General features: G+C 32.8%; 1 protein-coding gene across 1 annotated transcript; it reads right to left on the bottom strand.

Moving 5' to 3' along the window:
- Positions 1-623: 623 nt before the first annotated feature.
- On the bottom strand, positions 624-10360 carry LOC124919328 (probable cadmium/zinc-transporting ATPase HMA1, chloroplastic). Its single transcript, XM_047459556.1, is given in 25 exon segments — positions 624-999; positions 1515-1583; positions 1585-1599; positions 1685-1735; positions 1738-1857; positions 1860-1880; positions 2187-2359; positions 2362-2404; positions 3067-3234; positions 3697-3750; positions 3752-3803; positions 3885-3895; positions 3897-3943; positions 3946-4123; positions 5015-5127; positions 6103-6298; positions 6925-6980; positions 6983-7012; positions 7015-7134; positions 8252-8465; positions 8560-8663; positions 8666-8686; positions 8689-8706; positions 9644-9746; positions 9748-10360. Coding segments are annotated over 25 exon segments (2598 nt in total). The 5' UTR covers positions 10195-10360; the 3' UTR covers positions 624-825.
- Positions 10361-16780: the final 6420 nt, after the last annotated feature.

The following is a 16780-nucleotide window of genomic DNA, read 5'->3' as shown; positions in this document are numbered from 1 at the left end:
CTCTACAATTATTAATTAGAATTGATTGAATTTGTATTTGGTTTTGGGCTTGACTAAGAGTTATTTAGGTTTATTACCTGAATGTTTACCGTATAAATATATGATTATTAAAGGTTTACATGGTTAAGACAAAATTCTAGAGAGATAAAGTGTGAGACAAAAACTTTATATTCCCTTTTCTTCATAATGAAATCTGGTGATGACTGAATTGGACATAGCTCAATTTGAGTGAACCACTATAAATCTGTATCTTTTTGTGTTATTTTTTTAGTTTCTTACATATCGTTTCAAAACCGGTCAAATTTGGAAAATATAAATTAAAACAGTTATATATATATTAGATAAATTTTTTTAACCAAGTTTATTGTAGGAAGAATTTTTAAATAAAAAACAAAATTTTTAATTTTAATTTATTAGATAAGACTTTTGTTATTTGAATAATAAAATGAAACATATGTTCTCTTAAAAATAAGACTTGAACTACGTAAATATCTAAAAGATAAATATGTATATATAAATTAATGTTTTTTTTTATATTATGGATTCATATTAGTATTACTAATTATATTGTATATCAGTGCAGTCAGGAAGTGGTAGCTACACCCCATAATGAAACCTTAACCAACCACAACATCTTATAATCATCATATTCATGAAATGGAAGATGAGTTTCATAACAGAAGCTTGCAATTTTTTCAGGGATTTATTTGACATAAATTTATCTTTCTTCTATTCACATCAATAAAAAAAAAGGGGGGGGGGGGGGGGGGGGGGGGGGGGGGGGGGGGTCCTACAACCACAAAAAAATAATTATAAATAAAATGGTTACAAAGGTGCAGCCTGTATGGTGCTTGAGTGATTTTTATGGTCCCTTTGAAATAATGATCTGTATGTATCAGACATTCCAAGAAGATTCTGTTCCCATGAGAATGTTGGATTATTCAAAGCACGGACAGAATTCAGGCAAACAAGAAGGGTTCCACCTTCATGGAGAAGAACCTGCAGAAGAAGAAACCACCAAAAGTTAAAGATTATACATACCTTAAATTTTACTTATCGATCCTAATTAAGAGATTATCCAGGATGAATCAAAATGTTTCCTTATTCTTAATTTAGTTCAAATTCTATATAATGATATAAGAACGCTTCAATGTATAGTAGCTTAGTGGGGTTAGAGTGTGTTTCTTATGCAGAAGTTGGTTGGTTCGATCCCTACTTTGTGTGTTTCAAAAATGATATCAGGAATGCCATAGGAAAGAAGATAAAAAAAATCTCCTAAACTTGAAAAAGACCAACTGAGGCCTCACATTTCATACAATTATCTTTAATCTGAGGGTCCAAAATGGTCTTTTCAAAAGTTTGCAGGCTTATTTGTCAATAAAACAGGAATATCTACAAATGATTTTGAAATCTTGGTTGATAAAGAAGCAAACAATTCTCATGAAACAGGTATGATTATCGGCATCATTAACCAGGTATTTGTTTACTTTTTTTCAAAGTGAGATCATTCGTACCGTTAGCATAGCGGGAGAAACCTAAAACAGAAGTAAGGAAGCCAGGATGATGCCTAAATAGGCAAGGGCCGACATTTTGTTTCACCTGCAAATTTTCACAATCATGAAAAACTCACAATGAGGGTGGGAAGGAAACAGAGCAAGAGAAAATAATAATGTCAAAGTGTTACCAAGGATGATGTTTGTTGAGATTTAGCAATACAAAATGGGAGACACAGAAATGGTTATCCTGCAACAGAAGTCACATTGCTACTGGCAGTCGCAGTTTGCACTAGCACGCTGGGCAAAGGGCCACCGATTCCACTGTAGCTGCCGCAAGTGCAGGAGCATCATTTATACCATCCCTCCAACCATTATTAACCTCCCCTGTGACAACAAATGGAAAGCATTAATCACACATTACTTGATAACAAGATCATTTATGCACTTTTGGATATATCATTATATAGAAAGAAACATTTTGATCATCTGCTAAATTTGAAATTGTTCATAGGCATATATGCTCTTTTCCTTTCCAAATCCACAGCATTGCAAGAGTTGTTCTTTTTCTAAACATTTCTAAAGTTAATGTTTAAAACTAAAAAAAACATCAGAGCAGAACTTTTGGAACATTTTCAAAACCTCAACAAAATCAAATTGATGGTACATTTTTCAAGTTGATTTAACAGGCACACCTGTGTCCCTTGAGATTCTCGTCACATGTCCCAGCTTATCCTCAGGTTTCAGGTTGCTGTGAACTTCTTTGATACCGACTGCATTGGCAACTCTCCATGCACTTGATTCATGATCACCAGTCAGCATCATCACATGAAGAGGTTCTTGATCTTGTAATGATTTTATTACTCAGCAGTACCAGGACGAGGTGTGTCCTCAAAATGAAATAATGTTACCTGTTGATGTAATAGTAATGAAACTTTGGCGACTGAATTACACCATTTAAATTTGGATAAGATAACTCTTCAGAGAGTCCCGTTAACAATGACATGTCAAATATGAACTTAATTTCCATGAATCTGGCTGCAGTTTCTGTCTAAGAGCAGAAACTAGCTTCATCTTTGCCACACATGGAAAAAAATAATATCATAGTATCCAGTTTCAACAATGCAAGTCATGGATTTTGTGTAGCTTTAAATTATGGCTGATCCCGAAAACTACTATTTGAGTGATGCCAACAATGTTTTACATCCATTTTCACATGAACTGTTGGATCTTGTAGGACATACAGGAGATTGAAGACATCATAAAACTGTGTTTATTGAGAGAGATACTTCAAAATCAAAATCTCCTAATTATCTTAACACTAACTGGGATTAACTTCTTGATAAAATTTGCTTCCCCACTGTCAATAAGCTTTCATGTGGTTCTATGGCATTGAGGATGACTTAACAATTCATCCCAGACTAAAAAGACAGCTGCATGGTGTTATTCTTTTCTTATTTTCTCACTAATAAAGGCAATGTAAGCATTTTCACAGTGATGGAGCCCCAGTTGTAATTATACTATGGTTTGGAGAATCAAATTCACAAACAAACAAGATAAAAACAATAAATACCTTCTTTTTATTAATGGAGAGAGCAGCGCGAACAAAATCACCCCTATACGAAGAGGTATTAACTGCTTTCTCAATCGCCATTGATTCCTTGTCAGAGTTAAAAAGTGAAGTGATATATTCTACTGAACCAAGTGAAGCTTGCAATGATTCACCGCCTCCAAGTCCTGTCTATAACAGAATAAGGATTGGTATCAACTCACTAGTCCTGGCTGAATATATGCAACGTAGTAAAGAATTGCAAATATAAAAGGAATAACTGCTCAAGTTAGAAGAGAAATGGAGCTTAGTTTATTCCTCTGTTGAAGATGGGTAAGACATCGACTCAAAGAAGGATCTGAACAGTGTTCAAGTCTACAGTAATGAGAGTTGTGAAATTGTTGTGAATAAAATATGTTGGACATCACCAGGTCATTCAAAATCCTCCTGGACCACATTGGCACTTCTTTCAAAAGATAAAAAAAGAAACCAAAAAAAAGAAAACCCAAAAAAAAAGTAACACTGAGGTTCTTTTATGTCAGAACAAGTTGTTTTATGTAAACCACATTTTTGAACACTGAAAAATTGTCCATTAACCCTTTCACTTCTAGAATGGAAAGAACAGAGGATTGTGGAACTGTTGAAGACACTGACCTCAAGGGTAGATAATGTTGCAAAAAGACCTCTTCCAGGTAGATTCTCAAATGTTTTCAACAGAAATTGAAGGAGATCTTTTCCTACCACTATGATCAACAACAGCTCTGCAGCAAACATAGTGTATCAATAAATATTCTCAAGAAAAAACTTTTAAATGAACCAACAAGGAAATATCAAATCCATACCTTCCAATTGGCATGAGTGGTACCCTTCTCCATGGCAGCAGCCACAGCAAGAGCTCTTTCTCACAATCAGGTACACAACAAGTAGCTTTTATCTCTCCTTTGTTACTCATGTGTCCATGGATTGGTTCAATTGCTTTGCACATAAACTCTCCTGTTGTAAGTGTTCCAGTTTTATCAAAAGCAATAGTATGGCAAGAAGCTAGTGCATCTAGGACATGTCCGCCTTTAAGTAATATTCCCTAATAAAATCATACACTAATGTTAGCCAATTGGACCAACTTGTTGAAGAGTTTGATTTGTAAAAGAAATAGTAATGAACAAAGATGAGTATGAAATTTGACACAACCCCATTCCCCCAAAATAAAATATATATCAAATCAAATGAACTCCTTCCTTCAAAAAACAGGAAAGTGAACATATCTCAAAAAGAAAATCCAACAACAAGGTGATGAAAAGGGGCTTTCTCAGGTCTTACATGTAACTATAAACAAGCACTCGTTAATGTCAAGCAAAAGGAATTGAAGGCCAAATTCCCTAATGTATAGTGTTCTACAAAGCGTGGAGCAATATGCTTCTTAGATTGTGTAAAGGGATGGAGGGACTAAAGCAAGATAAGAGAAAGTACTTGTTATCAGACTTAATCTACAAAAATAATCTCATGCAGACTGCATTACCCATTTCAATCACCTACACATTATTTGTGTATGACTTCTAAGTAACAAACTATGAAGGTTGGTTAATGTAAGCCATTTTCTTATCATATCATTAGCAATGCATTTGTCAAGTATAGCTGAGGAAGAATCTCTGTATGGGTCTCAACACGAAAACCTAATAAGGAAAGATAGCTACTTTAACGAAAAATTGTCTAAGAAGAATCACCACAATAACTTTGGGCATAACCTTTGATCAGAAGTGGAGCTAAACTTGCCCAATGCTCTATCAAAATGAAGTTTTAACTATAAACACACATTTAACAAACATAATGTTTTTCATGTGGTAAAGGAATTAACTAACAATTCCTATAAAGCTAAAGTTGATTTTACCCATAGTCCATACACCCTTGCCTTCTCCCCACATAACAAGAAATATTATTTCTTCAAACAAAATATTCTACTAATATGAAGATATACCTTCCTTGCACAGGCACTAATTGCTGTAGCATATGCTAATGGGGCAACAGCCAATGCACAAGGTGAGGCAGCAACCATAAGTCCCAATGCCCTATAAACAGATCCTCTGCAACCTGCATTACAAAGCACAACTTAATAGCAGTCAGAATACACAATAGCGACAGCATGTCCTGCTCATAAAGTATTCACTTTGTAGCTTCAGATACACAATAGTGAGCATCTAGAAAACTGAGTAGAGTGCATGATAAAATCATGGCGCATAAAGATATCAAATCAGATGCTTTGATTTCCTACACTTTGCATCGTATTATTGCCCATAGCATCAGTGGAGCATACTAAATACTCTCTTTTTTTTATAGAAAATTAGAACTGTCAAGAATTATGTGAGAAAGAGCAAATACGTGCGTTGTAAGATGACATTATTTACAATCCGCAATCCAATTAATAACCCCTTGTACAAAGTAAAAGTTTCATTAAGAATAATCATACATCTAATATGCGATTACTTTTAATTTTAAAGGGTAAACTTTTCATTGAAGAGAAAATTGTTGTGAATGCGAGAAAGTTTTCATTAAAGAGAAAGTTTTCTAATATGCCATTACTCATCACCAAAAAGAGTTGTTATGAGGAAATATACAAGAGATGGGAGCTTGTTAGTTAGTTAGTTAGTACAATGAAATTATTTATTAATGACTCGTAAGTAGTTGTCAATATGTATACCTCATATAGTAAATTGTTTATTGATTTTTGCAAAGTTTATCTTCTAAATTTTAGGGACATTAGAATTGCTAAGAACTATCAAAACAATTAGTTATACTCCCTTTGTCATAATTTATTTTAATGTTTTCTATAAAGAAGTAATTGCAGAGTTTTGTGAAAAAAACATTAAACTTTTTGTCAAGAACTAATCACTGAGTTTGGTAAAAAAAATCATAAGTTTTGAGGTGAGGAGGATGTATAGTTTTGGTTTACATTCATATATTTAATAAATGTACTCATTTGTTCACAGTACAGTGACAATGTTTGACATACAATTCATGATATGTTCTTGACTAATCCGCAATTAAAGTCATGGATATCCAAATAACCTGATGTACTGATGAATGGCCACTTAAAAAGCAAAGGCCCAAGCAAGGCCACAGCAAGAGATAAAGCTACAACCAGTTTGCTGTAAAGCTCCCCAAACGTATCCAACCATCTCTGGAGCTTTGGTTTGCTAAGTTGAGCTTCTTCTGTCAGCTGCACTATCTTGCTCAGCATAGAGTCCTTCCATGTCTTTTTGGCCTAACAAATTAACAAATAAATTGTGTTAACCATCTCATCTGTAGCTAGAAAAGAAACAAAAGATTCTCTACCGCACGCAACAGATGTTGGATAAAGATCCTTTTTATCTCATGAACCTTGCTTTCTATAATAGTTTTGTCTGCTTACAAACACCACATTCCAGTCATTTGGATTTAGCGGACCAAGCCAGAGGACCAGATCAGATCCAAAAAAATGTTTTTTATCAAATGCCTCCTTGGAAACATCTACATACACTAAAAAATATGACGATCTTTTTGAGGAATTATATGCAGACCCCAGAGTGGAGGAAACTAAGAAAATATTAATGTTACAGGATCTGCATTAATGGTTTAAGGAGTGATGAAAGTCTAGAAAAATACAGTATTTGAACCATTAGTAGTTCAACAAATTATCATTTCTTACAATAACTTCGACATGATCTCGTAACTAACAAAATATGATGCTAAAACCAAATTTAGGAAGAAATAGAAACTACCCATGCATGTCTGACAAAAACTCGGAAAAGAGAGAAGAAAAGCACATCGATAGCAATCGCAACACGTATATATTATATGTAAAGTAAATTCAACAGCCTAGCAAGAACTTAAATGTGTAAAAGCATATACCTTGACTATTAGCATACCATCAACGTTCCTTGCACCACCAGGAATGCAATCCCCACTTTTGTCTCCAAAGGCTTGACTTCTCCGGTCAGTGCTCAACAGTAATAGTTGATCTACCTTGGACAACTTCACAATCTAGAGGGACAGACTGAACCAAATGTAAACCAACATCCATCAGTACACTTGCACTTAGCACCCCCAACCCGATCCTATCTACTTACTTGGTCAATGAAAATTATATTCACTTTCATAAACCACAACACCAAACACCAAAAAATAGTGTTAAAGTTGTATTGATAAAATTGTCCGTAATTGCGTCAGTCGCGAGGGAAACTTCTTGCTAACCCAATAACAATCAATATCACTAAAATAATAATACATACTTTCTCTCTCTCTCTCCCCACAGTTATTACAAGACCAATCATGATTCCTTTTTTTAAATTTCAAGGGTACTTTATCCCCCAAAAAAATCAAATCATGTAAAAAAAAACTCATGGGAAATGGGACAGATGGAGTATACCTATTGTGTTGTAGTGTTGGACAGACATGAATATAAGATTAGGAAGATCACTAGTGTCCTAGCTTAGTAAAAAGAACTCATGGAAATTGCAAACGTTTCCAAGGAAAGGTAATTAATTAGGAGCCAGAAGATACATAGTTTGTTCCTTCACTCCTTCAGCACACTTAAGAAATGAGGGCTTTGCACAGGAAGGGTCTTCCTTGAGATGATAGGGATTTGAACTTTTGGCATTTATGTTTTATTTGTTCATGTTTTCCATTTTTCCCTTGTTTCTGATTTTCTTTTAAATTATTGACACACTCCATGTTCACACCTTCTAAAACAAAGTTAACCTTTTTAAAAAAAATAAAAAAAATTGAACTCATGGAATATTCTAGTACAATCCATTGGACTTAATAGAATATCAGGACAGATACAAAAGATATTAGAATTCTACCACTTCCACATGGGCAAAAAAATAACTTAATTATAGTTACTGCTTCAAAGATTTTTGCAAAAGTACTGAGAAATAGAGAACACTCACACAGGTCAAAGTTCACAAACCTTCCTAAATCCTTAAGGTTCTAAGATATCAACTCGGAGGTATTCGGACGCAAGGCTCTTATGCAGAACACAATTGATAGGAGGTATTCTGTCATCCCTAGTTGCAATTACTATGAAACTCTAATCATGTTGAGACTTGAGACTGTTTTAATACAGAGCTTAAAAGTAGGATGAAACTGTTATATGCTTCCTTCAGATGCTGCGAACAGTAGTGAGTAACATTACAAGAAAACAAAGTATAGTAAACAATCAAAAGAAGCCAAATTCAGAGGATATTGTTGCATATAAAAACCCACCTCACAGCTTTCACTAGAATGTAGAACCCGCTTTTTAAGTTGTTGACAGGGACTTCTGAGTATCTCAAGTCTGAGAAGTTAGGCAATCTCCCATCATACACTTCCAGGACAAGAGCATGATCTGAATAATTCTCTTTCAAATCCTTAACATCAACCTTTGAGCGACTGGTGAAATACTCTTCCGCTGCAGCAATGGTATCCATTAGGCAACACAAGTATATGTTCTATTTGAAGGAAACAAAATGGGAAGGAAAAAAAAAGGAAAGTTCTAAAGTATACAATATGGGCCAAATTAAACATTGCAAGGAGCAGCCCTCCTTCCAATGGATTTCCCATAAATGCTGAAGCAAAGGCTGGCGAGAGCATCAACACATGAATGTTATCTTTCCACCAGCTATATCAGTAGAGCATCAAGTGAGGCAGAACCTGAGGTTAAGAATGTTAGTTTAGATATCAAGACCACATCAGGGTTATGGTGAGAGTTTCCAGAAGACGTCATATGCATAGCGCATGTATGTAAAAGTATGAATAAAATCTAAAGAAGTTTGTATTTTTGCCCTCAATTTGATTTTCTCGCCTCGATTCCCAATGCCCGAAGCTAGGCCATTCTTTAGGCACTTTGAATCATGTCCGTGAGTTTCTATATGTTACAATGGTGTTGAAGCATTAATCTATCTGATAGCGTAATATTAGGTTTGACCTATTTGAATGTAAAGGATAATTATCTAATTAGTAGTTAACAGATAATTATCTTTTTTTAAAGAATGTTGTTTGGGTTAATAAATATGAACACCCAAGTTAGAGATAAATTATCCATTATTCTAAGAATAATATCTATCTTAGGATCATTGTGTATTGTACAACGCACAAGGCATTGGAAACAGACTAATCAATCTCTAATGGGATCCCCAAATACACATCTACAATTCAGTATCAGCAGTACTTTTCTATAAGAACAATATACAAAATATTTATCTTACAAATTTACCAATTGTAGGATATAGCTTTATAGGGTTAGATATCAGAATATGGAACCAACAGACAAGTAACCTAATTTATAGATGTAATGGGGCATTAGACAGGCATGAGTATAATTTAAAAGAAGTCTACATTCGTTAATGTAGTTATTTTTAGGTTTTTTTCTAACAGTTATACTCATGGGGAAGCTATTTCAGTAATTCTTATATGATTAATTCAAGGATAAATCCTACTCTTGACACATTTTTTACACCAACTACAAGGTGCTTTCTTATTGATTTCTTCATTAGATTTTCAAGGTAATAAGCATAAGATCATTTTCTAAGTTACACAGAAAAAGATCATGATTGTTATTTGAACGGATTGAAGTACTATACAATCTTACCCCCAACGAGAGGGAAAGCGATGAAAGTGAGACCTAGTTGCAGAGGCTTGACAGCCGGTTTAGGGATTAAATATGGGCAGGCAGCAGCAGCGACAAACATTGCAAACTGAACAGCAGCAAAGCTCCAAATTCTCGCGCAAAAAATTCGCTAATTGAGACCACCCGATCCCCTTGGCAAATCGAAGTAACGATGTCTGAGATTTAGTCAATGCCTCATGATGTTCGTGATTGTGGTGGTGGTGATGGTGGTGATGATGATGCTCATCATCGCCGTGATGGTGATCATGATCATGATCGTCGTGATGGTGATGTCTGTGGCCGTCGTCATGGTGGAGGCGCTGATGAGGATCGGCAGCTTTGACAACAAAATTGAAACGGCGTACATGAGAAACAGAATAAACAGGCAAGGGTTTGGAGAAAACACGAGGGAAGAAGGTTTGATTGCGAAGGGAGTGAACATGAGCTGAGGCAGTTGATTTGCTGGTGATTCTTCTTCTGCAATTTGGAGAGCAAAAATCTGTATTTCTAATATCAAAATACACCGTCTCCATTGATCTGAACTTGCTATAACTGGAAGCTAAGTCGTCGTCGTCATCAAGCCTACCTACCGAATTGCTAAATCATCAGAACCACGGCAGCTTCATTGACTGAAAATGAACTGGAGATAACACACTCCCTTTCCTTTCTCGGCCAGAAATTGATGTGGGCCTTGTCTTTGAGGAGAACAGAGAAACCATAGCACACATTCCACACAATCCAATTTTATTTTATTTTATTTTAATAAAAAAAAAAAAAATTATTTTTTAATTCATCATATATAAACAAAATAATAACTAATCATATTGCAAAAAAAAAAAAGAAAACAAAAAAAAGATTTAGTCATATTGACAAGAAGAGATTCAATTAGTTTAATATAAATATACTTTATTTTATATTAATTTATTTAATTTATTTCTTTTCCATAATTATAATTATAATTATAATTATATATATATATATATAAACAAAATAATAACTTGTCATATTGAAAAAAAGAGATTCAATTAGTTTAATATAAATATACTTTATTTTATATTAATTTTTAAAATTTATTTTCTCTCTTATAATTATAATTATAATTATATTATATATATATATTTATAAATAAAATAATAAAAAAATTATTTATTTATTAAAATAAACTATTTCAATTAATTAAAATTAAAATTTAATAAAATAAAATTTTAATAATAATTATAATATAGTAATTAGTTATAATATAGTAATTTTATATAATTAATTTTAAATATTATATATTAATAATAAAATTGTAATAAATTAACTAAAATGAGAAATATAAAAAATAATAATTTTATAAAAAACATTATTTAAAAAATATTTAAAAAGTTAAATATAAAATATTTTAAAAATATATTAAAAATTAGACTATGTTATAATATGTGTTAATAAATAAAATGTTATAATTAATTTAAATTTGTTTTATTATTATATAATATTTAAAAAAATAATATTATTTATGTTTAAGTGATAATTTTTATTTATAATTCTAGAATATATATATTATGATTAAATATGATGTGTATATGGTAAATATGTGGTTCAGAATGAGTGATATTTGTGAATATATTTTAGTTTGAGATAAGGTGTTAAATTATGATACGAGGTAAGACCCGATTATCATAATGAAATATAAATTTTTTAGATGGAAAGTAAAATAATCTCGAAAAGGGGTCGGTTTAACCCTCATTAAAAATGTGTTGACATCTATGCTTACATATATGGTGTCATTATTCATTCTCTCTGAGTGTGGCGGTGAAAATAGAAAGGATAATATGTAAATTTCTATGAGATCTTCAATTCAACGTTTTGACATCTAGTTAGTTAGGATAAAGTTAAATGTTTTAAGATTAAGGAGGTCTAGATATTGAGATCTTATTTATTTTAATAAGATTCTTTTATCAAATGGTGTAGTAGATTTGCAATGGAGCCAAATAGTGTTTGGACATCGATAATCAAATGTAAGTATGGTAATTCTTGGTCTGGTTGGTTCACCAAAATGCCTAATTATCTAGCGGCATGTAACCCCCCGAAAAACCCTTTGTATTGGTTTCGTGAAAAACTCGAGGGTTCGAGAATTTCAACATCGGTTTGCGTGTTATAAATTTTATTTTCAAATAAAATATTATTTGAAAATATTTCATTGATTCATAATCACTTTTGAAATTAATTAAAAAATTAATTAATCTCGGGGTTCAATTTTAAATAATTCGGGCATTTGTGATAATCAAATCACAATTTGATTTTTAAAAAATCCTTTAGTTTAAATTAATTAAACATAATTAATTTAAAAGATTATTTATTTTAAAAAACAGAGTCGCCAATTGATTTTCGAAAATCAATAAAAGTTGGCATACGTATACAAACGTATTGATTAGAGTTTTCTTTTAGGTTTGTAATTTGGTGATACTCGGAAAAGGACTTTCGCGTTATGTCATCCTACTCGTTTTAAAACGGTCTATACTTATAAAGTTGACTATTTAAAATTGGTTGTATAACGTTTGACTTTTAACCAATTATTCATCTTGTCCTAGTCATGATTCTAGGTTTTAACATTATTTAAAATATTGAAAAAATAATTTTTAAAATGCTGGTACATGTTGCTCATGATAACTGGGGAGAATTATACCCGAAGAACATCAGTCATTTAAAGGGTGTTATTTGGTGAAATATCCCAAAAATATTTTGAAATCATTTTCTAATTTTTTGGGATTTTTAGAAAATGGTTTGGGGTCTCAAAATTACAAAAATAATTTTGGGTTTTGAAAAGTATAACCAAACCGCCTTAGGACCAGAGTCCTAAGACTTGGGTCCGTTTTTATCAATCAGGGTTCGGAGACCCTCTCTCTGTCTGGGTGCTAAGAACTCTCGGTTCAAGGATGAGATTACCGGTCTGGGTGTATAAACCCATCAGTCCTAGGTTAGATCAGGGTTAAGTTTCTCGGTCGAGGTGTATAAACCTCACGGTCCTAGGTTAGCTCTAGGCTAAGTTACTTAGTCCCGGGTTTAGAAATTCTCGATCTTAGGTCGAGATTCATCGGTCTTAGGTTTTGGAATCCTCGGTCTTAGGTCGGACATCTCGATCCTGGATGAAAATCCTCGGTCGTAGCTCAAGAAAATTGGTCGGACCTCTCGGTCCTATTGAAATTCTCGGTACTAGGTATCGGTCATAGCTCAAGAACATCGATTGGGACCTCTCGGTCTTGTTGAAATTCTCGATGCTAGGTCTTGGTCCTAAGTTTTGGTCCAGACTGAGGATCCTCGGTCGGATCTCTCGGTCGGATCTCTCGGTCCTAGGCTAACAAGCATCGGTCTTTAAGAACACCTAACTTCATTTTTTTAATTCATTTTTTATAGCTTGATTTTCTTTTATCCAAAGAAATGGGTAGCTTTACAAAGCTCCTAAAAATTTGTTGATCTTCATCTCAAGGTATTAATCAACCTGGATGATGATTAAATTGTTCAAAACAGTTTGTGGTCAAAAATTGGATTTTATTTTAAGGTTATTTTGAGGAGAAATGAGCTATCCAATAAGTTTCTTATATCTCATATACTTAATTGGAACCAAAACATGAACACTGACTGTTCTTTTTGACCAAATCAAGAACTCAAAATTTTCAATTATTTTGAAAATTTGATTTGATCAAACATGATCCAAATAGTTTCCCAACATCATCACAATCATGTTGGGATGCTTTCTGGGCTGTTATTCAATAAAATTGGCCTAAGAACAACAAATCCGATTTTTGGATTTAACAAAAAATCAAATTGGATTTTTGTTTTTAAGACCGATTGATTGGTTCTATCTTATCCAGATAGTTTTCTAAATGATCCTATATCAATATTCAACCATAAAACACCATAAACATTTAATATACAAGTTTATGCAATTTGAAATATAAAAATTTCAAATTCAAACTATAAATATGAATTAGAGGGTGATTGAAACTTTACCAATGATTGAAGAACACTCATTGATCCTTATGAAATCTTTTGGGATTCTTAGATCCAAGCTTTATAGGCCTTATCTAAAGTTTTTTAAAAATCCGAAAGCTTAAAGTTTTATTGGCGATTTCTGAAAATTGATGATTGGAAGGTGGAGAGTGGATCTCTTGCCTTCACATCGACTTAAGGGGCTATTTATAGTTGTCCAAGGTCGGTTGAGGCTTCAATTAGATTGAATCAGCCAAAATCTATTTATGGTATTTTGGTTGTTCTTCCTCAAGTTGGCCGGAATAGGGATGAATCATCCCTATTCTTATAGGAGAAATGATCCCATCATAGGGCGATCATTTCAGACTTTAATTAGACGGGTCTTTGATGCTTATCCCTCCAGTGACGCGTTGAAGATGAAGGTGGCACTTGAAATGATGTTGTTTCATGCGCTTTAGAGCATTCTGTTGGCGTTCCGTCAAGGCGTCGTTGCGTCTGGTGTTTCGTTAGCGGTCTAGCTAACGGGTGTTAGTCGATCGTCTACTTCTTAGGCGCACGGCGTCTTTGGTTGCAGTCGGGCTATGTGGGCGCGTCTAGGTCATTAGATGAGATCTCAACGCTCATCTAATGGCCCAATTTTCGGCTGTACTTCTTCCTCCGGTTTTGGCTACACCCAATTACAATTTTATTTTTTTATTAAATCCTTAAGAGTTTGTTTGAAATTGTTTTTATTTCACCCTTTTGGTTTTAATTTTGATCTTTTTAAATACACAAAATATTAAAATAAATATGACAAATATTTTACCAATTTTTAAAATATATTAATAAACAATTATTGTAGATGAAATGGATACAACAATTTATTCTAAATTATTTATTTTTGTCCCTTTAATTTTTCCTAAAATTATTTTGAGATAGAATGGGTACAACATTATCCCATATAATTTTTATTTTTATTTTTTTTGGCCTTAACCCTTAATTAATTTAATTAATTACCACAATAATTAATCATAATGAATTGTTTTAATTGGGTTTTTTCCATGGGGTTAATTATTTGGATTTTATTTATTTAAAAATAAATCAAAATTCTTTCTTTTATAAAATTAATATAAAGTTGTGTTATAAACAATTACAAATATTTTTTTATTTATTTGAACTCAAACTTATTTCTTATTTAGAAAATATTTTATTTGAATATTTTAAAACTCGATATTTTACATGTTATTGTTTAGATTTTATTATATTAGATGTTATTTTAATTATTTAACATTTTAAAACTTTATATTTCGGGGTAAAAAATTACAATGGCTTTTCAATTTTTTTTGTTTAAACTAACTCTTTTAAATATATATAATTATATTCACGTCATTTATTCGTTTTCATCATTAAACTCCAAGTTTACACTCAATCTTCATACTTTCATTAAATATTAAATTTATCTTTCTTTTACAAAAATCAATAGAAAATGTTGGAGGGAAAATCAAATTTTACTTGGTCTTGTTTAGAAATTGGAAGATGAAGCAAAGAAATTGGAAGATGATCACCTCCATTAAGATCGGAGGATCTTAAAACTGCATTATCAGCTTTGTGAAGTTCGTAGAAAACAGGAAGTCACATATACAATGAAATCGACTTTGAAATCTGCATTCCCAGTGCGGTTGGCGAGAATTCCCTCAACCATTTCCGTCGTATTTGGTGCACCGCTGTCTACGGTAATCCCCCACCTCCTCCTCCACCTTTGGAGTAAGTCTTTATACTCCAACGGATCATCATTTTTACCCGTGGACTCCACTATGTGGGTTTCCCCACGAAGGAAGTTGGAGGACGGCCTGAACATCTTCCTCGTCGATGGGGATCTCCTCTTCGTTCATTAGCTTAATGGTGGATCTTAAAACGTCATATTTACGCACCAAAAATTGGCACAACAGACGCGGACACTTGGATATCCCTAGTAATAATAGGGAGCCAAATCCAATATCTTGGATTCCACGCTTTTGCTCATCGTTAAGGTTTTGTATCACGTTATACAAACCTTGTGGAGAAGTTTTTGTCTTAAAATATCCATCTTCCATGGCCATATTTTCACTTAAAGAAAAATGCAGAGAGACTGACAATTATCTACAAAATGAATATAATATGGATCATGATTCAACAAATTATTTTCTACAAAATGAAGCCTAAATTCACACTATAATCTAGATCGAAATCTATAAAATAATTTGATCTATATCATGACTCAAAAAACAACCTTATACCAATTGAAAAATAAACCACTTTCAATTTAAACTTTGGAGGTTTTTCAAAAGGATCGTGATTGTGGAAAAGATTACAACAAACTACTATTTTCCAAATTCATATTCTCAAATGATATTATGTTTCTAGTTCTGACAGAAAATTTATCGTCTCCTTTAACGTTCAACAAGAGAAAACAAAGACAAAATCAACACAAAATCAGCACAAATTATATGTTACTCTAACAATTTAGTTAAGGGTTTAAAACGTTCTTCCAATAAAAACTCCAATCCGCACAAAAAATCAGCACAAATAGAAGAACAAATGTTAATCAATCAATGAAAACTCAATTTGCATTTGTTTTACAATCAGTTCATTTCACTATTGTCTCTGCTCCTAATGTTAACGTCCAAAATCGATAATCAAATCGATAAAATGAAACTATTTGAGACGACGTAACATCGATAATCAAATCGAATGGAGATGGATAAATACTGGTGAAGAAAAATTACCAGCGATGTGAAAGTGAAGACCGGTCACAGACAAACGATTTTTCAATAGAAAAAATGACGAGAATTCACCGAGTTGAGGGTATGATTTAGTTTAGCTCTAGTTTATTCCACTCTGTTCGGTCCCAATTTTCTATTGGAAAGACAACGGAGTGCCGGAAATGATCATCGGTCGGTCTATCGGGCCGGAAGAAGGAAGGAAGGAATGAAAGAAGATAGAAAATATAAAAAAAAAAGATTACCTTTTCAACATTTTCATTTCCCACAATGAGATCTGCTATTACAAATGATATTTTCAATTTTGTACCACCTTCATAAAATATGTGGTTTTTCTTTTTCTCTTTAATACTTTTGACTTATTCTTTAAAATAATTATTTTATGTAAAGGTGCATTCCCAATACGGTT

This window comes from Impatiens glandulifera, chromosome 1 (assembly GCF_907164915.1).
Source record: "Impatiens glandulifera chromosome 1, dImpGla2.1, whole genome shotgun sequence".
NCBI classification, from domain to species: Eukaryota; Viridiplantae; Streptophyta; class Magnoliopsida; order Ericales; family Balsaminaceae; genus Impatiens; species Impatiens glandulifera.
The sequence above is the reverse complement of the archived record's forward strand: the minus strand, read 5'-3'. Positions and strand labels throughout refer to the sequence as shown.